At 41.2% G+C, this 21,459-nt stretch overlaps 1 protein-coding gene across 2 annotated transcripts in view; it reads right to left on the bottom strand.

The window, feature by feature from the left end:
* Positions 1-21,459, bottom strand: part of tspan33b (tetraspanin 33b) — a 23,710-nt gene extending 2,251 nt beyond the window's left edge. Inside the window, exons 1-8 of one of the 2 annotated variants that reach the window (XM_028585602.1) lie at positions 21,272-21,354; positions 19,003-19,104; positions 15,180-15,237; positions 14,660-14,787; positions 14,405-14,479; positions 7,908-8,003; positions 7,375-7,503; positions 400-561 (exon numbers count right to left, since the gene is read on the bottom strand). In XM_028585602.1, the coding sequence (XP_028441403.1) occupies positions 400-561; positions 7,375-7,503; positions 7,908-8,003; positions 14,405-14,479; positions 14,660-14,787; positions 15,180-15,237; positions 19,003-19,005 (651 nt within the window). In that variant the 5' untranslated portion in view covers positions 19,006-19,104; positions 21,272-21,354. Of the gene's footprint in view, positions 1-399; positions 562-7,374; positions 7,504-7,907; positions 8,004-14,404; positions 14,480-14,659; positions 14,788-15,179; positions 15,238-19,002; positions 19,105-21,271 lie in introns of both variants that reach the window. The other variant, XM_028585601.1, reaches the window with a different exon arrangement.

The following is a 21,459-nucleotide window of genomic DNA, read 5'->3' as shown; positions in this document are numbered from 1 at the left end:
TTTTTTTTTTTTTCTTCTGTGCAAGGAAAGGTTGATTCTATTTGAGACAATCTGTAATCGTGCGCAAGGAAGAGGTTGGAAGCTCTCCGACTGACGTTTGTACGTGTGTTACTTCAGGACAGGTGTTGCCTGGACTATAAGGCAGTCCCGTCCGAATGCACCATGCAAGTCTGCCTTTGACGGAGCAGGGCTTGTCAATATGTTGATTGCTACATGCTGAATTTGGTGAGCCTCCAGTTGATGCGTGCGTGCGTGCGTACATGCATGTGTATTTAAGACAAGGCTAGAGCCATTTCTGCCCTGAATTGTTTGAGGTTACTAAAGGCAAATGAGTGTCGCCAATTAGCGCACAGCCTGAATTTTGTAAGCGCGTGTGTGTGTGTGTGTGTGTGGAGTTACCTGAGGCAAGGCCAGACCAAGGGCGAGAGCCCCCACCAGCAACAGATGAGACTCGATCCACATCACTGCTTTGTCCGCACAGCCTACCGGGTAGATTGACTTGTTTGCCTCCAGAAAGTTCTGGGTTTGAATCCCAAAACCGCACATAGTGTTGATAACTGTCTGTACGCCAGATGGACAGAGAGAGAGAGAGAGAGAGAGAGAGAGAGAGAGAAAAAAAAAAACATGTTGAGTGTTTGAGTCTTTCTTTTTGTCAATGAAAACATGAAACACCGGAAATAGTATTCGGAAGATGCTTTCGGTAGGCTGCCGTTTCACATTTGCATTGACAAACATATTAACTATTGTAACAGCCAAGGGAGAGTTTTGCAGAAGCACGTTGACTGTAGACACTTGGAATAAAGAAGAGGAATGAAAACGGCAAAAGATCGGCAACAGCCACATCCAATTGGTGTGACAAGAAAGACTATTCAGTCCAATAAGTAGCCATGCACTTACAGGCTGTGAGCAGCAGGTTGCAGCAATACATCAGCTCCTCTAGTGTTTAATCAATTGATTTTTCACCCATGTAGAAAAAGGTTGCTGTGATCTGTTTTCCATGTAGCATGATGTTAAATCAATAGTAGTGTGATGGACCTACATGCACTCTTTTAGTTTTCGGTCTTCACACAAACTAGAAGGAATTTTTTCATTGGTGGCTTGTAAGCTGTGCTGCTGTGTGTCTGCACAGAGGTTAGACAAGCATTATGTATGTGCCTTTGTGCGAGTGCAAATGTGTGTATTCATCCTTGTATGAGAATGGTATTTGCATATATAATGGATGTGCAGGCGGCTGCATATGTTGATTCTGTGTAGACAAAATGTCATAAAACCTTCATGAAAAAGGGGCTTACGTTTTTGAAACGGGTAAATCCGCACTGCTGCAAAGGTTGGTCATGTTACCGTAGGTTGCATATGAGACAGCATTTCAAAGCTCTGCATGTTGGATATGACTATTATATTCCAGTTGGTTAGCTTCAGCTTGTGTCCACGGTAACTATTTTTTTAATGCAGTGTCTGGTTTAGTTTTAGAGACTTTCCGTTGATTATTACATCATTATGGACTTTATTTTGTCGTTGCAAATCACCTCATGGAGCCGACACTCAAAGTCACACAACAATCATTCATGCAAGCGGCAGATTCTTCACAAGGGAATGGTTATTATACCAGTTCTAAACATGACAACCTACTTCACCCTAAGGCGAGGAAAGTAACACCAGGTTCATACCTGCAGATGTAGCCTCCAGGCAAAGACATAAATAGCTTCTGCAGTTTTGACACGCTTGTATACCTTACCACAGTCAAAATAATGTAAATCGTGTCATTGTCAAGAAACTCTGGCTACATTTGTGCATCAACAGAGCACTAATGCTGCTGTTGGTTCTATAGATAATTTTAGATCAACGCTTTTAAGATATTTGTATTATTCTATCTATTCTAATTAATAGCAGTCAGGGTGTTGAGTTGTAACATTGGGAAGTCCTTACATTAGCAAAAAAAGAAAACAAGTGCTGTTGTTGCATTAAGCCTAATAATCCGGAAACTGACATTCCCATTTCATTTCTTTTTACCTATTCAGCCTGACACAGAGTTCATGTTAGCCCTCTTGGGAGGAGAGTTTGTTTTTTTTGTCTTTGACTGCGGTCGAATAGTCAAATTTTCTTAGGAAGGTTCATAACGGAGTGAAATTACCCGGAAGTAGTTAAATGGCTGCCATGATAAGAGCCATTTGAATTGTCTAAGTGATGAGGAAAGGTGCTTCATTGCTTTCTTTGTTACCTCCTTTAGCATAGGATACAGTGGACCAACCTTCACAGAAGGAAAGGAGATAATGCTGTCCCACAAGTCCTTCCGGCAGCAAAATTTAAAGCCACCCATCCCCATTTCGCCGCTCATAATAAGGTACGCAGTAGCGCCGTAATCCTGTACGCACCGTGCGTGCATTTTATTTTCAGTGAGACATTGCGCCTCGCCACACAACTAAAAACTGTAGTTATAAAGTTGGCAGAAAACATAACTCGACTTCTAGCTTATGAAATAATCAATGGAGTGACGCGGTTTACCGCTGTCCTCGTGCTTAAATGCACACAGCAGCAGCAGCAGACTGTTTGCAGTTTAGAGAATATTGTCCTCATTAATAATGTATTTCTGTCACCCACCTGCAACCATCTAACCCTTATAACATAGGTCATTATGTCATAGGTCTAACGCGTTCTGCTTATCTTGCATACATGTAACAATTATTTCCACACATGTGGATAAAAATGAGTGGACAGGAGGGTGAGCTGAGCAACCTATAATGAAAATAAACTTTATTTGCTGAACACCTTTCATACAAGAAACGACGAAATGACATGCAGTGGGTGCTTCACGTGAAACGACGTGCCTGCATGAAACACCACGTTTAGAACGCACAGGGCGAAGTATCCAGTTGCGCTGGCCGACCTACGTCAATAACATCCGCCATCGCATGATTACAGCCGAGTGTAAAGGGCAGTCGGATTCCCTTCGCACCGCTGTCGTCTTATCCCATTTCCTTTTTGAATTCTCTTCCACACCTTTCCTTGACCTCACGACGTTTACCATCGGGGTTAAGGAAAAGGGGTTGGGAAAAGGACTTATGAGGTAATTTTTTTGCATTTTTTGACCGCGGCCTTTGTTTTGCCTCAACCAATCAGCATTGAGTGACGCATCTGTCCCTAGCCAGCCGATGTCATTCAGAGGTCTGGGACCTGGATAATGCTCTTTGCCTGTAGAAATTGCAGCTAGCATCTGTTCAGAAGCTATTTCTTTCCTTCCCTGTAGACAGTGCACAACGGCATATCTACATTTGCAGTTCTCTCTCATAACCTTTTAGCATCTCACTCATGGTACTCAAGACCGATGTTTGGCAACTAACCTAGTTTTAAACTCTCCCTTTTACACTCACCTAAAGGATTATTAGGAACTGTTAAATTTCTCGATAATGCAGTTATCTAGTCAACCAATCACATGGCAGCTGCTTCAATGCATTTAGGGGTGTGGTCTTGGTCTAGACCAGGGGTCGGCAACCCGCATGCGGCTCTTTCATCCCTCTGATGCGGCTCCCTGTGGCTTTTAAAAATGAGTTTTTTTTTTTTTTACATAGTTTGTTTTTAAAATGTAATTCTAAATTTTAAGATTATGGTGATCTTGTAACATCTAAATAATGTATTATTATTGTAATTTGTATCACAAAAAAAGTGTTAAAATTCTTTGTCGCTCTTAATATGCGTCACAACCTCCAATGTGCGACACCCGCCAGCGCGCGATTTCTTGAACTTTTCTAAACCCAGGTAGGCCAACTCATAGATATATATGTCTATGAGCCAACTATGGATAATGGATAATTCTAAGAAAAGAAAAGTGTCTGAAGAAAACAGAACGTTTAATGCTACGTGGGCAGATTCATATGCTTTCTCTGCTGACGAGACTGGTTTACCAGTATGCTTAATATGTAATGAAAAACTAGCAAACAACAAAAAGTCAAATGTCGCAAGACATTTCCAGAATAAACACGCAGCCTTTGCTCAAAAATATCCGGATGGAGATGAGAGAAAAAAAGCTGTTTCGGAACTGATGCAGAAGGTTGATCTGAGCAAAAATCACTTCAAGAAGTGGATGAAGTCTGCAAATTCAACTACATATGCAAGTTTTGTAGCCGCTCAGGAAATAGTCAGGCATGGGAAGCCGTTCACAGATGGAGAATATGTAAAAGAATCTTTCATTAAGATTTCAGAACATCTATTCACGGACTTTAAAAACAAGAGTGAAATTGTGCAGAAAATCAGGGATATGCCCCTCTCTGCAAAGACTGTCAAAGACAGAACCATAAAAATGGCAGAAGACATCACCAGACAGCAAATTAAAGACATCAATTCAGCTGTGGCCTACTCAATTGCCTGCGATGAATCTAAAGACAAAGGTGATATTGAACAAATAGCGCTGTTCTGCCGGTATGTAAACTCGGCTGGGCCACAGGAAGAAATGATTGAATTGATACCGCTAAAAGGCCAAACACGGGGGGGGACATCTGTGAGGCTGTCTTGAATTGTTTAAGAGCCAAAGGAATAAACACCACCCACCTGGTGTCAGTGGCTACTGATGGGGCACCAAGTATGACAGGAGCGCATAAGGGCTTTGTAGCTTTACTGCAGAAGTCGCTGGACAGAAAGCTGCTGACCTTTCACTGCATCCTGCACCAAGAGGCACTATGTGCTCAAACATTTCCTCGGAATGCACAGAAGTAATGAATCTTGTCATCCAGATTGTCAATAAAATAATGGCAAAAGCTTTAAATCACCGTCAGTTCCGTTCGTTACTGGACGAGCTGGAAAGCACATATTCTGATCTCCTGCTGCACAACAAAGTCCGGTGGTTGTCCAGAGGGGAGGTGCTGAAACGTTTTGCTGCATGTCTGGAAGAAGTGAAAACTTTCCTGGGAAGCAAAGGGCTCACATTTCCTGAGCTGGAACAGCCAGAGTGGCTGGAAAAGCTACACTTCATGGTAGACATGACAGCGCATTTGAACACGCTGAACACAGCTCTTCAGGGGAAAGGACGCACAGCCCTCCACATGTTGGAGGAGGTTTTGGCATTCGAGCGCAAGTTGACAGTGCTTGCAAGAGATTTACAGAAAGGTACACTGTCACACTTCCCCAATTTGAGAGAGTTCAAAGAAGCTCACATGATAAATTCGGACTATTTACATTCTGCAATCATCGCAATGCAAACATCGTTTGGGAAACGATTCTGTGAGTTCAGAGAGGAAAAAACCACGTTATCCTTCCCAGTCACTCCCCTGAGCCTCGATCCATCCCTGCTGAATACGACTGCATTGGCAGGTGTGAGTCAACCTGATCTTGAGATGGAACTGGCCGACATAGCTGACAAAGACATATGGGTGTCCAAGTTTAAACGCTTGACAGCAGACCTTGAAGATGTTGCCCGTCAGAAGGCCGTTCTTGCTCAGAATCACAAATGGCGTGATATTGAAAACCTCCCCAAACCGGACAAACTTGTGTTCGAAACTTGGAATGCTATCCCCGACGTTTATGTGAACATGAAAAAGTATGCACTTGGAGTCCTGTCGATCTTTGGATCCACATATGTATGTGAGCAGGTGTTCTCCAACATGAACTTTATTAAAAGCAAACATCGCGCCGCCTCACAGATGACAGCTTACGATCCTGCGTAAAGATGAAGGTGACGCATACAGCCCTGATGTGCAGACACTGTGCACAGAGTTTCAGGAGCAGAAATCACATTAACCAAGTATGATAAATATTTTAATTGCCAATTATTTTGCATATCTTCATATTTTTTCATTGTTCAGTGAAATAGTCCTTTTATTATTCAGGTTGACAGCTGACTGCACGCCAGAAAAAGGATGACGGCACACAGAGAGAGGACGGCATTTTTGGTTTGCTGCCGTGGATAATTTAAGTTCGGCGTTTTTTCATAAATACAAGAAGGACTAAAATAGACTTGAAAGTAACCTTCAACCCAACGTCTTTTTTTCTGAGTTCAAAATGTTTTTGTTGCATGCAGAAATTAATTTCGTTGTCTCTGCAGTAGTTCATTCATCTCATGAATGCCACACATTATAGTTTGTTTATGCATAGCATAAAGGCCAATTGCAAATGCAGTATTATTTCTTTTTAAATCTCAAAAGGGTTTTGTGGCTCCCAGTGTTTTCTTTATTGTGAGAAACGGGTCCAAATGGCTCTTTGAGTGGTAAAGGTTGCCGACCCCTGGTCTAGACGATCTCCTGAACTCCAAACCGAATGTCAGAATGGGAAAGAAAGGTGATCTAAGCAACTTTGCGCGTGGCATGGTTGTTGATGCCAGACGGGCTGGTCTGAGTATTTCACAATCTGCTCAGTTACTGGGATTTTCACGCACAACCATTTCTAGGGGTTTACAAAGAATGGTCTGAAAAAGGAAAAGCATCCAGTATGTTGCAGTCCTGGGGGCAAAAATGCCTTGTTGATACTAGAGGTCGGAGGAGAATGGGCCGAGTGATTCAAGCTGATTGATCAGCTTTGACTCAAATAACCATCGTTACAACCGAGGTGTACAGCAAAGGATTTGTGAAGCCACAACACGCACAACCTTGAGGCGGATGGGCTACACCAGCAGAAGACCCCACCGGGTACCACTCATCTCCACTAAAAAGAGGAAAATGAGGCTACAATTTTGCACGAGCTCATCAAAATTGGACAGTTGAAGACTGGAAAAATGTTTCCTGGTCTGATGAGTCTCGATTTCTGTTGAGTCAGAATTTAGCGTAAACAGAATGAGAACATGGATCCGTCATGCCTTGTTACCACTGGGCAGGCTGGTGGTGATGGTGTTATGGTGTGGGGGATGCTATCCTATCAATATGGGCCAACACATCTAAAGACTGCTTCCAGCACCTTGTCGAATAAATGCCACGAAGAATAAACCCTTGTGTTGACTTTGGCTCACATTGACCCGTTTTCAATTTTTGTTTTATATTAGAAAATATGGGACGTAGAAATGTGCGCTGAAAATGTGTAGAAGCATTGAAAAACATTGGAAAAAGCAAAAACAAACGTATGGGGTTCCTAATAATGCTTTAGGTGAGTGTATATACTTTAACTTGCCTGTAAGTGGTGATGGTTGAACTCTAATGCAGGTCCAGAAGTCTGAAACCTCGGGGACTGATACATCTGAATCTACACGTTTTTATACAGAGCAACTTGGTACTCACTTAGTTGCTTCACATCACTCTGACCTCTGCTTTTATATCTTTCAAATGCTGCTAACTAACCTACTTTCAACTTTTTGAAGAAGTGTCTTTAAATTTTAATCACTACCACTACAGTTAGTAGTTTTCCTTGGCGCTTTTAATAGTAGTTTGGTAGTAGAGGCTGAATAGAAAAAGCACACACCTCTCCAGAAACAGGAGTGCAGCAGGAGTAAGGCACAGCACAGCGCTCGGAGCTGGGGTTCTCATCTGTACAATTAAAGTACAGGTTCCAAGACCAGTCGGTGTAGTTGTTCCACCCACAACATTTGAACTGAGTAGAAAAAGAGAGAAGGAGAGAGAGAGAGAGAGAACCGGTTTATATTTAGAAATGTGATCTTGCTCTGTACTGCACGTCCTGCTAGTCTGGGCTTCTCCCATGGGAAAACCCAGGCTTGCATGTGTGCAGATGGAAGAGGAATACTGCATGAGGAATCTGGCAGAGTACAGGAACTGTATGTAACATGTAGCCTCTCATGTGGAAACCCCTCACCAAGGCCAAGATAACAAACATAAGACCTACAGCTCTGTGGTCTCTGGTTGTGGTTTCCTGGTTCATTGCTCAGACATATTCAATAAACCGCTAGCTGTGATCAATTTGAACACTTTTGTGTGATATGGATAGTAGTTACAGTCCCAAACGCAGCCACTCTCGATGAGTGGAATTGGCCAGAGCACCTCTTTCTGGATGTAATCCATCAGGTTCTGCAGATCCAGGTCATCCCTGTAGTGCACGATGGCTTTCTTCACAAACTTTCCCAAAGCATCACGAGTCTAAGAGAGGGGGCATGTGGAAGGTTATACACAGAATAATAGCTTTAAAGTGCTCATATTATGCTCTTTGGCTTTTCCCCTTTATTGTGTTTTATTATCTTTTTGTATGTAAATATGGTGTTTTTTTGAAAATGAAACCATGTAAACCTATTCTGGTACAACCTCTAAATATAATTGTGACCATAACATGAGCACTTTAATGTCCATATTGCTCTGTTCAAAAGAAATGAAATCCGTCAAGTTCTAATAACTTCATTAAAATTGCCAGAGGTGCTCTTATCTACAAATGTCTCTATAACCAGGCTCCTAAATTTCTCAGTGACGTGGTAAAACCTTTCATGTTTCGTGGCTCAGTTAATTACTTGCAGCTGCATCTGTGGATTATGGAAGCGGAGGACTGCAAAGTGTCTTTTTTTTTTTTTTTTTTTTTTTTTTTTTTTTTATATAGACAGACGCTGGGGAAATCCTCACACAACACAAAATTGATCAAATCTGAGATCATTTCAAATCCAAGGTAAACCCATTTCTCCTGGGTGATCAGGCAATGTATGCATGGTTAATCTGGTGCCTTTCCTTTGGATTTTAATTACTTTTACCTTTTGATTGTAAATTGCGTTTACATTATTCATGTTGTATTGCACTGCAAATATTTTTTGTTTTGTTTTTTTTAATATAAAAGTCCATCAAGGGACACATGTTACAAAAGAGCTTTTTAGGCTATAAACTATGCAGCATTAGTTTCTTCATTGAATATTATATGCTCATGTGTCTGCCCATGTAAAAATAAACCTAAATAATAACAATAATGGATGTCTGAGGGGGACACATTACATCATCTTGTTTGCATTGTTGAGCATCCTGTGGGATGTTTCTCGACACAACAGCGGATCTGGAGCTGCTGCGGTGTGACGGCTGCAGGAGTGCAGCATAATAATACAATCATTCACCCTTTTGAGATCAATGTACACGATGCATACCAAATCTAGAGCGCACTTTTAGCTGCAGTGGGTAATTGCTTTAAATATGCCCATTTGTTATAATGTAATTTTCATCAGCTCCACTTGAGCTGAATAAACAAAAACTCAGATGAAATATAAATGAAATCCATTTATTTGTCGAATAATCTGGAATGAGGATTTTAAAACTAGATGAGGTTGATTCAAATGTTACAATTGTGTGCTACTTTATTTTGTTTAGCTTTTATTTTTCATTTAGTTTTAATAGTCTCACACATAAATGGTTTTAGAAGATGTATTTAAAGAGAATCGTCATCCTTTAAAATTCTGAAAAAGAGGGCCACGGCTATACAGTTCATATGTAATATATGCTAATAGGAGCCCTGTATGCTAATGAGCCGCTGAACTTCATTAAGCTTGAAATGAACTTCTGTGAGCGCTTTGCTGAAGTTTCTCGGAATTGTTCTTCATACAGCCGGCATTGGAACAGATTATATTGTTAAATACTGTGAGCTGTATCAAAATAGCCCTACATCTTTATCTGTATCTAAGTAGTTTTACTAAATTATGTTAGGATTTTTCTTTCGGTCTTTCCACGTGGTGCAGTATATGATCGTGGGCCTCGGAGCCCACCGTCGCAACCTCCTCATGTCATTAGTGGCAAAGTCTCCTTCAAGGGATCTGTTGAAATGGAACATTTGGTTCCACTTTGAAATGCCGAAGCATTTGAATCATTTAGCGAGGTAGGATGCTGGGAGGGTTGTTAAACTGCTCGGTTTAGCAGCAGGCAGTCCAAGCGCTAACGGAGAACACAAGGGAGAGGAGAGGTATTGCCCAGGAACGTTGCCAATGCCGGCTGTTGTGTTTTTATTCTCAGTGGAGCCCCGATGGGATGTTGCTGTAGTAGATAAGTTATTTTTTATATCCTCCACACAAAATGATGTTTATTCTGGGGCGCCCTCGAGCTCACCGGGTAGAGAGCGTACCACTATGCTAAGTTCTTAGCGCAGCGGCCCCGATTCAAGTCTTACCCATGGCCCTTTGCTGCATGTCATCCCCTCTCTCTCATCTTTCTTTCCTGTCTCTCTCTCACTAACAAAAATAAAAGCAGGAATGCCCAAAAAACATCTTAATGTTCTCTCTTCTTTCTCTAAACTAGTTATTTTTTCTTGTTAAATACTGTATAATTGTACCTCTTCAGGCTTCTAAAACTCTTTCAGATGAAACTATCTGAGAATGCATCGGTTTTTGTGTATACATTTTATACTACATATACAGTATACAGGACTTTATGTACTATACAAAGCTCTAAAGCTCTCCTGTTTATGCAGTTGGTATACATAACAGACTGATCTCATGAATTGGTGTATGTTGAAACGCCAATTGTATTCCGTTTTTGCGTGTTATCAAGACGCATAATCGCATTTTTGCGTGTATATCAACGCAAATCGGCCGCTATTGACCTACATTGCGATTCAATTTCCGCTGTAGCGAGTAGTATAAAGAAACGGGGGATTTAGTAAGGAGGTGGGTAAAACACAGGACTTTCACCCAGGAGAGCCGGGTTCGCGTCCTGCGTGTGGTGATTTTTCAGCCGTTTCAGACGTTTTTTTTTATTGATTTTTTTTTTATTGATTTTTTTTAATAAGCCTTAACCAATATTTCTTTCCTAAACCCAACCATTTATTGTTTTCCTAAGTGTGTTTTTCTCGTTATTTTCCGTGTTTTTGTCACTGTTTTGTTACTAAAGCCTTTCCCTGTGTTCTTTTCCTAAACCCAACCGTTTTTTTTTTGTTTTTTTTGTAACCGGCGTGTGACGTTGTTCTCGCGATAGTACGTTGAGTTCTCGTGATAACACGCAACGTGGCAAGGCCACGTGGTGGGTATGTTTACATCAGCTGTATACAGCGTAGGCATACACGTGGATAGCCGAAAATGCGTACAGTAACACGCCATTTGGCTTTATGAAAGTGGGGTGTATATTAACGCAAAGTCATGATGCCATGTTGTACATAAAATCAACACACTTTACTGTCTTAAAGGTCCAACGTGTGGGAATTTCTCCCATCTAGCGTTGAGATCATAATATCGCAATCAACTCTCTCGCGCCACGCAGTTCAAAGTATGTATTACAGCTACGGTAGCCTTAACGCTTCAAAAAGCCGGTCTCTTGCTCTTTTCAATATCTTTTTTCTTTTTCTGGGCGAAGAAGAAGACTCCTGTTCCTGAAATTTGGATTTTAAATAAGTGTGGTCCTCCATGTTACCTTCTTCAAACTTGCTGGGGCCGGGAAGCTACGATACCCATTAGCAGCATTAGCAGCACCTGGGAGTTTATCATGTGACATCGAAAACGTGAAAAGCCGGAGCAGTAGGTCCTGTATGTCCCTTACCGGCTAACTTATTTCAAGATGGCGCATGAATATGGAGCGTCTACCCCAGTTCATGCGAATGCAATTGTAAAATTTCAAGCCAAAAGGAATACTTGGAATTGATGGTGGTGGTAAACATTCATGAAAAGGACAAAGTTTGTGAACGGTCAACACAGATTTTGATAATGAACAACTAAACACGTTACACACTGGACCTTTAAGCTAACTGTTAATGATAAAGTGCAGGATTGTGTGCCATTCAATACTTTGCATTGTGTACGTCTATCTCTTACGGAGCCCCCCTGGTCAGATGTATTGTAGTGCAATACTTCACATTCTGTGCAATATTCTCTGTTTTAATATTCAGTGTGCAATATAGTTTGCTGCAATTCTGCTTCTATTTATTTACTAGTACTGTTCATCACAATTCTGTTAATACAGTAATGTACTGTAAATCTTGTAGGCTGCATATCCATAGTCCTTTATTTCATTTCATTTCATTTTATTTATATAGCACTAGTAAACACAACAGAAGTTGACCACTGTGCTTCACATAACAAGAGTCAGATAAGAAAATAGAATAAAACATCCTTCAGACAACAAAAAGACATAGATTAAAAAAAAAAAAAGATTTAAAGAAATTTACGCTCCAAGAGATAAAACTTTAGTTTGAGCTTAAACTCATATAAAGAGGACAGCGATCTCAAGGAGACGGAGAGGCTATTCCACAGCTTAGGACCAACAACAGCGAAAGCACGGTCCCCTCTTGACTTTAGTCGCGAGCGTGGCTGGGACAGATTATAGTTGCTCGTGGACCGTAGACACCTACCAGGTACATTCAGATCTAACCGTTCAGATAAATAAGCTGGTGCAAGACAATTTAAAGATTTAAAGATAAACAGCATTTATTTATTTATTTATAATTCTTCTTCATATTTTATAGCCTATATTTATACTTTTTACATGTATATATGTCACAAAGTGAAGCCAGGCAGCCAGAGTTTTCTTATGTTGTATTTAGTGTGGTGTTTTGGTTTGCCTGGCACAGAACTGAAGACTCTTCCCAGTGCACCTGAGACAGATCTCATCAGGAGAGAGGCTGGAGGAACACGGAACGCGCTCCACATTTTGATACTGAATGGCTGAGACACAAGGAGGAAAGAGGAGCGGATAGAGAGCGAAAAAGAAACGTTGGGGAGCACAGATAGACGGGCAGGACAGCGGAGATTGGTTGAAATCAGATTTTCAATTTTTGCCCAAATCGCACTCGCACAACGCCAACGCTCCAATCCTCCAAACATCCACAGCTGTCCTCCAGCTCCGCTGTCCTGCCTGTCCCCAACGTTTCTTTTTCGCTCTCTATCTGCTCCTCTTTCCTCCTTGTGTCTCAGCCATTCATAATACAAAATAAAACACCCGAAACACAACACTATATACAACATAAGAAAACTCACTTTGTGACATATATACATGTAAAAAGTATAAATATAGGCTATAAAATATGAAGAAGAATTATCTCGTGGCCACGAGATACGTATCTTGAGGCCACGAGATACGTATCTTGAGGCCACGAGATACGTATCTTGAGGCCACGAGATACGTATCTTGAGGCCTCAAGATACGTATCTCGTGACCTCAAGATACGCATCTCGTGGCCACGAGATCAAGATACGTATCTTGAGGACTCGAGATACGATGTCGTGGCCACGAGATAGTAAAATTTTTTTTTTTTTTTTGACAAAATGGGACCAGTGGGGCTCCGTAATCTCTAGAATTTTGCTGAAAATTAAACTTCACATGAGACTAAGTTAAATGTCTCTAAAGATTTACAATTTCTTTTTTGGTTCCTTAGATCAGTGGTTCCCAACCTTTTTTCCTTGGCGCCCCCCTATTCATGTCTAAGAAAAGCTGAGCCCCCCCCGAAACCGAAGTTGAGGTAACTCTCGAGATAGAGCCTTACTTTCTTTGTTGATACAGAGGAGCTATCAGCACGGTTACGTTTCTCCGCCATGTTTCATTCATAAAATAGTGATGCCGTGGTGGCAGGAAAAACGAGGATACAACAAAATAGATTGTTTTCATACAGACTTTTGTATACATTATATATTCTAGGGTATTATCATAATTTGTTTAACGTGCAAACATTTTTTTTTTACCTCAACCTCAAACCAGATAAAGACTTGCGCCCCCCCTGTGATCTTTGCCGCCCCCCTTGGGGGTGCCCGGACCCCAGGTTGGGAACCACTGCCTTAGATGTTTCAGTTGCTGTCTCTCTGCCGTCTGCAATTTAATTAAGTCCCCCTCCACTCAAAAACGACACACGTATGTTTATGTGATGATATGATCATCGTCTGACTGTTGAGTTTACATTTTTTTTATAAAGAAAAAATTGTTGGGCATTTTTAGGCCAGCTGAAGACATGAAAGGGGAGAGAGAGGGGGATTGACATGCAGCAAAGGGCCGCAGGTCGGAGTCGAACCTGCGGCCGCTGCATCGAGGAGTGAACCTCTATCAGGTGAGCTACCCTTGTAATAGTTTTTATTACAAATAGGAATGATGTCCAAAACTATGAAAATAAGACCCAAGTTGTATATAACTGGAATTATACTTTAAGCATTTTCCATTCAAGTCGGTTTAAGTCCTGTGCATCCTAAAGATAATTAGGATGCTCTCCTCTCTTTTCTGGCAGTCTATCGTACAAAACAAACCGGAGACATTCATTTTCAGGGCTTCTAGACATTGACACAAACACCGTATTCTCACTGTAGTGCTGGTGTATATGTGTTCTACTTCTTGTGTATGCTGTGTGGCTCAGGACATTTCCCCTGTGGGCTCAGTGGGTCCATCTGTGGGTTTAGATGCTGCGCCTTATTAACTTTTATACACATTGTATACACTGTAGTTTACAAATGCACAGTCTAAAAGCTGGGAAAGAATACACTAAATCAATGCAGCTCAGAGACATTCGTGGTCGATGGTCACTGTGGAAGAGAACTGGAGACCAAATGTGACCTTATAGTGACTTTATATTATAGAATAACTATGCACAGAGTTGTCAGTATAGAGACAAGTACCTGATCAGAGTAGAAGAAGCCCATAACTGCTATGGCCAGCTGGGTAAGGAAGACCAATGTTAGGCTGAAGGAGAACTAGAGGAAAGAAAGACACAAACATTAAAACCCAGTCTGACTAAGACAGAGTCATAGCTGTCAGATTTGTTGTTACACATGAGATCTAAGGCTTGGCTTTGGATTAAATGTAATTTGAGCTACCGTATCGGAAGCAAAGCACAGCGCCAGTATTAGTAATGTGTCTGTTATGTCTTTTACTGTCTTGAGAAGGCGAATGTTCTCTCGGAGGGCTCCGATGCAACCACAGAAAGTGATGAAGAACATGACCACCCCCACCACAATTAGGATGACAGCCGGGTCGATCAGGAACGTGTCCCGCACCGTGTCTGGCAGAAAGACAGGAACAGTTCCGGTTTAGATAGCTCTCCTACTGTCACTACTTTTCTCCATCCTCCCTTCCTACACTGTCTGCCTTCATTCTCTTAAAATATCAATGATCTGTTGTGGATTATACAGGGTGCAGAGGCATATAATCAGTGGGATGAGTCCAGGTTAAATCCTTTTTCTTTTTTTCCATGTACTGCATTTTACAAATTAAATGATCAAAATAATGACAAGGTGAAATAAGGATAAAGCTAAAACTCAATTGATTGCTTTGTGTTAGGGCGGCTAAACAGGTGTGCACCTAACACATAGACACGTTCTGTAGAGTTTGAGAAGTTTAAAAAAAATGTAATGTTATGTAATTGAATGCGTAAAAGGTGCGTCATGTACGTACCTGTAGCTTTCTGGACTTTAGCATACACCCCGATGGCAACAATCAACAAGGAGAAAACCTGGGGAAAGAACAAAAAGACTTGAATCAAATAGCACCTTAAGCAGATGACTTATTTTTCTCTTTTTTTTTTTTTTTCCTATGGTTGCTCTGATCTGATTGTGCTTTACATTTTGCTTAACAAAATGTAATATACGATAGTTCAAAATTGGCCCCATTCACTTGTTATGTTGATGTAAAACCAAACCTGGGCATGAGCAGGGTTCGGCCTGGTTAGATAAATACTTTTATTCCGTATTCCCTTTCTTACAGAGAGTTAGGTGAGAAGATAGATCCACTCTTATATCTGGAAAAGGACGATCAATCTCCTTGGCTAACTCTCAACAAGGATATGAATGAGCATAATTCACAAACTCTTGCACTAGTCCCAAAAAGTTTGATAAGCATTTGGGATCCATAAGAAAACCTTTATGACCACATCTAGCTTTTGCCTTAATTATCCATTGCACAATCCAGACTGATCTCATTAAGTGGCGTATGTATGACACGCCAATTCGTATGCCATGTTGGCGTGTTTTCAAGACGCATAATCGCTTTGTAGTGTGTTTATCGACGCCGTTTGGCCTCCATTGACTTCCTTCGTGTCCCGCGTGTCACGTTTCCTAAACCCAACCCTGTTCTTCTTTTCGTTAACTCCAACCGTGCCGTTGTTGTCCCGTTATTGTTTTCCTAAATCCAACCGCCCCGTTCTTTTCCTAAACCCAACCTGTCCGCTGTACACGCAGATAGCTCCAAATGCGTACAGATAAAGTGCCGTGTATGTTTACATAGTCATGATAGCACGTTGGCAAAATAAAAAAAAAATGCACCAGTATTGATGTGTAATTCTTCTAGGTGTATTCTTTATTCATTCTCAACTTGTTGCGAGGTCAATGTGGTGCTTCCAGCGAGCTGGCTTTGTTTTGAACAGACTTTATTTGCTCTGTCAACCAGGACAGGTGCGATTGGACTAGCAACAAATAAACTTTTTCCTCAGGTGCTGATCATGCAGAGCACCTGTAGTCGTGACAACAGCGCCAGTTGTATGTGTTTATGATCAACCAACAGATGGATGTCAGCGAGAAAGAAATACTAAACATATGGAGCTTGCTTTTAATTATCTGAATTCGGAAGCTGTTAATGTGGAAAATTAAAGTGGAGAATTTTTTTTTTCGTCCACCTACGGTATTCAACGAGATGAGCGTATGAGTCTACCTGTCAAGTAGAACTTGACCTTGGTTAGGAAAATCATGGTTATGATCCACCCAAACTTGACTGAACAGCGTCCTACTATATTTTTCCCTTTAGTGTCACGAACTACAACAGCAGAGACATATGAAAATAGAAAAAAGGAAATATGGAGACGGTGAACGAGGTGGCGGCTGTGTGTGTATGTGTGAGGAGTTCACAGATGTGCTCTGTGCTTTTGTAAAAAGAGAGAAGAAAACAACAGTAGCAAAATATTGAACACCAAAGAGGCAGCCCAAAGCGTGCACGCATTGGATGAAGGGAAGAATACAGTGAGGAAAATAAGTATTTGAACACCCTGCTATTTTGCAAGTTCTCCCACTTGGAAATCATGGAGGGGTCTGAAATTGTCATCGTAGGTGCATGTCCACTGTGAGAGACATAATCTAAAAAAAAAATCCAGAAATCACAATATATGATTTTTTAACTATTTATTTGTATGATACAGCTGCAAATAAGTATTTGAACACCTGTCTATCAGCTAGAATTCTGACCCTCAAAGACCTTTTAGTCTGCCTTTAAAATGTCCACCTCCACTCCATTTATTATCCTAAATTAGATGCACCTGTTTGAGGTAGTTAGCTGCATAAAGACACCTGTCCACCCCATACAATCAGTAAGAATCCAACTACTAACATGGCCAAGACCAAAGAGCTGTCCAAAGACACTAGAGACAAAATTGTACACCTCCTCAAGGCTGGAAAGGGCTATGGTACCTACGATGACCATTTCAGACCCATCCATGATTTTTAAGTGGGAGAACTTGCAAAATAGCAGGGTGTTCAAATACTTATTTTCCTCACTGTAGGTGTCAAAACAATGACAGCAGCCGTGTGTGTGTGTGTGTGTGTGTGTGTGTGTGTGTGTGTGTGTGTGTGTGTGTGTGTGTGTGTGTGTGTGTGTGTGTGTGTGTGTGTGTGTGTGTGTGTGTGTGTGTGTGTTCTTGTTTAACTATATTCATGGGGTACAAAAACCGGGAGTCCAGTATACTTGTGGGGTTCAGACAGCTTTGTGGGGCCAAAATAATGGGCCCCACATGTTTAAAGGGCTGTTTGAGGGTTAAGACTTGGTTGTAGGATTAGGGATATAATTAGGTTAGGGTAAGGGTAAAGGTTAGGCATTTAGTTGTGATGGTTAAGGTTAGGGTAAGGGGCTAGGGAATGCATTATGTCAATAACGGGTCCCCACAAAGATAGTGAAACGCACTGTGTGTGTGTGTGTGTGTGTGTGTGTGTCTGTGTGTTTGTGTGCGCGTTGTAAAGCTGCTAAAGACGTGAGCTCACCCTAAAATAAGCTACACAATAAAACCGTGTCGAGGGTGGAAAGTAGGTGGAATTAGAGCTTCCTGTTGATTGCATTGTCAGCACTAATTTCCCTCCTTTCCTTGATTGTTTTTCTCACCTTGAATAACAATATGCACGGCTTGGCTTTCATTTTTCAGCCTCCAGATTCACAGGCAGTCTCCTGATGACAGATTGTGTATGTGTCGGTGTGTGTGCGTGTTTGTATACAGAATGCCTTTTGTTCAGCCTGACAAACATGGATTTGTTTTGGTTCTTTGTGAACAGCCTGTATTGGATCCCTGGAGGTCATGACGGGTCCTATGGCATAATTTGCTGTGAAAGAGGTGCCATTTTAGTTTAACAGCGTTTTGTGTCCTACCCAGTATTTCTTTTTGCGCTCCACGGAGAGTAAATTGTTACTTTGATATGGTATGTTTTATCTCCCTCACATTTTTGAATCAATAATCTGACTTGACAAGACAATACCTGGCAAAACGCAAGACATCTTTGATGCACACTTTCTTTGGAACTGCAGCGTTTTCAAGATCTTTGAAAGCACAGTTTTTCTAAAATTCTATATATTCTCTGTTGTGTAGGAGCGTGTGCACCTGCAGCTCCATTTGCCAGTTGGCCACTGTGTGCTTATGTGACACACACACACACAAACATGCAGGCGCGCATGCACAGGGAATGTATTCTAGCTCTGTTTTGGGCCTTTTCAAAAGGATGAATCAGGCAGGCAGTGTGCGGAGGTGAAAGCCAGCTGAACTGAGCCGTGGGGAAGCAGGGACAAAGACCTGATGGATTAGGGCTGCAGTGTTCACTTCTGAGCTCGTGTCTGATAAACAAAGTCAACATGGGCCGAGCCGTGGTGCTGCAGTTACTGCTGTTTGGCTCTAAGCACAGTGTTTGTGTAGGATCGGATGAACAGAAAGATGATGGAGGTTTAGGGACTGTAATAGCTACAGATGTGATCCTTGTGCTCAAAGTAGTAATGTGGTAGGGAAGTGAGGGAGTCGGATAGAGTCTAATTGTGTGTGTGTGTGTGTGTGTGTGTGTATTTGTTTGTGTGAAAGTGACATCTGATGAGGAACAAAAGGCCTGATGGAGTGTTTACAGTTTTTGCCTATTGCTTACACACTTTTTGCAGAATTTGGCTCATTAAGTCAAAACTCTACACACAAGCCAATCACTTGGAGATTAACAGCTCACATCTATGCCAAAATGAAACACTGCAATCAAAACTTAACACTCACCATTTGAATTACTCTTTAATATCACCCGCAACACACTGATGGGCTTTATAGAAAACACTGCAGTCTTTGTGTTTCTATTTTTACTGTCATTTTCTCAGACTTCTGTAAAACTCAAAAGTAGAATTTCTGCAGTAATCAAACAAGAGTTTTTACAAAAAACAAACATTCGTACAGAAATAAAGAAAAATAGAATCACAAATCATCAAATTTAGCAACAAAACAAAAGTAAAAAAAAAACTATTACTGGATACTGTAAATTGCTATTGGGAAAAAAAACCATATACTTGTGTGTGTGCGTGCGCATGCGTGTGTGGTGGGGATCTGGCCACAAGACCTTGTCAACATCACAGGCGATGTCTCTTCCACTCCGACTCTCTCTCTCTCTCTCTCTCTCTCTTTGTCCTCCTCTTACTCTCACTCTCATTGCCTCCATGCTAGCAAAGTTCTCTAAATGGCTTACCTGAGACCTATTTGTAGTGCTAAGGCTCAGACCGATTGGTGTTCTGTTTTCTGTGCAAGTGTTTTCAGGTCTGTATGTAAGTGCCTACAATTGCCAGATGAGTTTTGCACTTTGAACAGAGTGTTTTCCCAATGACAACAGGGGATTTCGTTTTTTGAACAAAGAGTCTAATGTAAGAAAACGTGTGTAGTGTTTCGCAATAAGTGTGTTAAAGAATTTCAAACGAAGTGCAAATTTGACAATGTGTTAAAGCTATGGTTACACTGTGTTTAAGGAATGCTACAAGAAGTTTAGGTATTGGGGCTTTGGTCTAAGCATTCGTTTTTAGTGTGTGAGCAATGGGCAAAAACTGTAATCTGCAGCAAAGTGTCTCCTATACATTGTTTCTTTCTCTCATTCCACCGTTGTCCCCTGGCCTCTTTACGCTAACAGACAGCAGTGGAGCTTGTATAGCTTCACACTCGGTATATACTGTATCTCTGATGCAGCTCACAGCGCTGTCACATGAAACCTTTTATGACACCACCCTTCCTATTCCAAATGCGTTGAACTGACTTCATTTTACACCGGAAGTTATTTGACACAATTAATCATTTTGAAAGTGAATATTATGGATACAATTATAACAATTGAACTCTCAATGTTTGTTGGCTAAATGTCATGGATAAACATTTTAAATGTTAACCTTTTATCAGTTACTCTTTCTTTGATCTTTAATGTATCCAATGATTTTAGTTAGCTAACAATAATAATAAATAATAAATAATAAATAAAGCTAGCTACAAAATCATGCTAAAAAATATCAATAATTCAATAATTTATACAGTACTTTAAGCTAACTATTTTAACCATGTATCCATTAATTTTGCCTGTTTAGACATGTCCCTGCTTGCTACTACTGCTTAACTTTTTTTTCCAAATTAGTTACTTCACAATATCTCCACATACCCTTTGCAGCAGCAGAAGTACCCCCTGGGGTACAAGTACCCCTGGTTGGGAATAACTGCTGCATATGATATAGAATTTGTGCAGTCATGTTGTGAAATAATGCAGCCTACAATACGTTCAAGTAACGGCATGTGACAGAGAATAGAAACCGTCCGATACAGACTAGCAGCGGACTTAAACAGGTGTTTTGTCTTTCAGTATGATTCAGTGCTCTGCTGATTTGATAAGAATGCAGCACTCAACATTTGCTACAGTGATGTATGAGCAATCTCAGTGTCCATATATAACTGTAGTAAACTTAAAATAGGTAGCAGCAGGGTGGCTGGGCACTCCTGCTGTTTGCAGCTACGGACACTATCTCAATTCAATTCAATTTTATTTATAGTATCAAATCATAACATAGGTTATCTCGAGACACTTTACAGATAGAGTAGGTCTAGACCACACTCTATAATTTACAAAGCCCCAACAATTCCAACAATTACAGTAATTCCCTCAAGAGCAAGCAGTGCGACAGTGGCGAGGAAAAACTCCCTCTTGGGAAGAAACCTCGGACAGACCCAGGCTCTTGGTAGGCGGTGTCTGACGGGTCGGTTGGGGGTGTGATGAACAGTGGCAATAGTAGTCACATCTAAATTTGATTTGGTCATTTATTATTTACAGGCCTTTTTTTTTAGAATCCTTTTCTAGCAGATCTGACTCTTTTGGAAAGCTGCAGCTCCCCGATAGCTGGTGATTTGTATGCTCAGAAATGTTAAGAATATATGGCGTCCCGGGACACCGTTACAGCTGTGTTTTTGTCAGTACTATTGGCCTGTGCTACACTTAAGGAGAATCATTCGACAGCGCAGCTCCACTCACCCAAAATAAGAAGCTGAAGAAGAAGAGAAAATATCTGATCCAGGGGTTGACAAAGGAGAAGGTCTCGGCTCGGTTTAGATTCTGTTTCCTGTCCATTGTTTGTTGGTGTTGTTACAGTCACATGGAGCTACAGTACTTTGAAAACAGTCCTCAGACAGAGCCCCACCCCGCAGAGACTCAGCCGCCAT

Source organism: Perca flavescens, chromosome 8 (assembly GCF_004354835.1).
Source record: "Perca flavescens isolate YP-PL-M2 chromosome 8, PFLA_1.0, whole genome shotgun sequence".
In the NCBI taxonomy this organism is placed as follows: Eukaryota; Metazoa; Chordata; class Actinopteri; order Perciformes; family Percidae; genus Perca; species Perca flavescens.
Note: the sequence above shows the minus strand (reverse complement) of the source record. Positions and strands in the feature narration are given on the sequence as shown.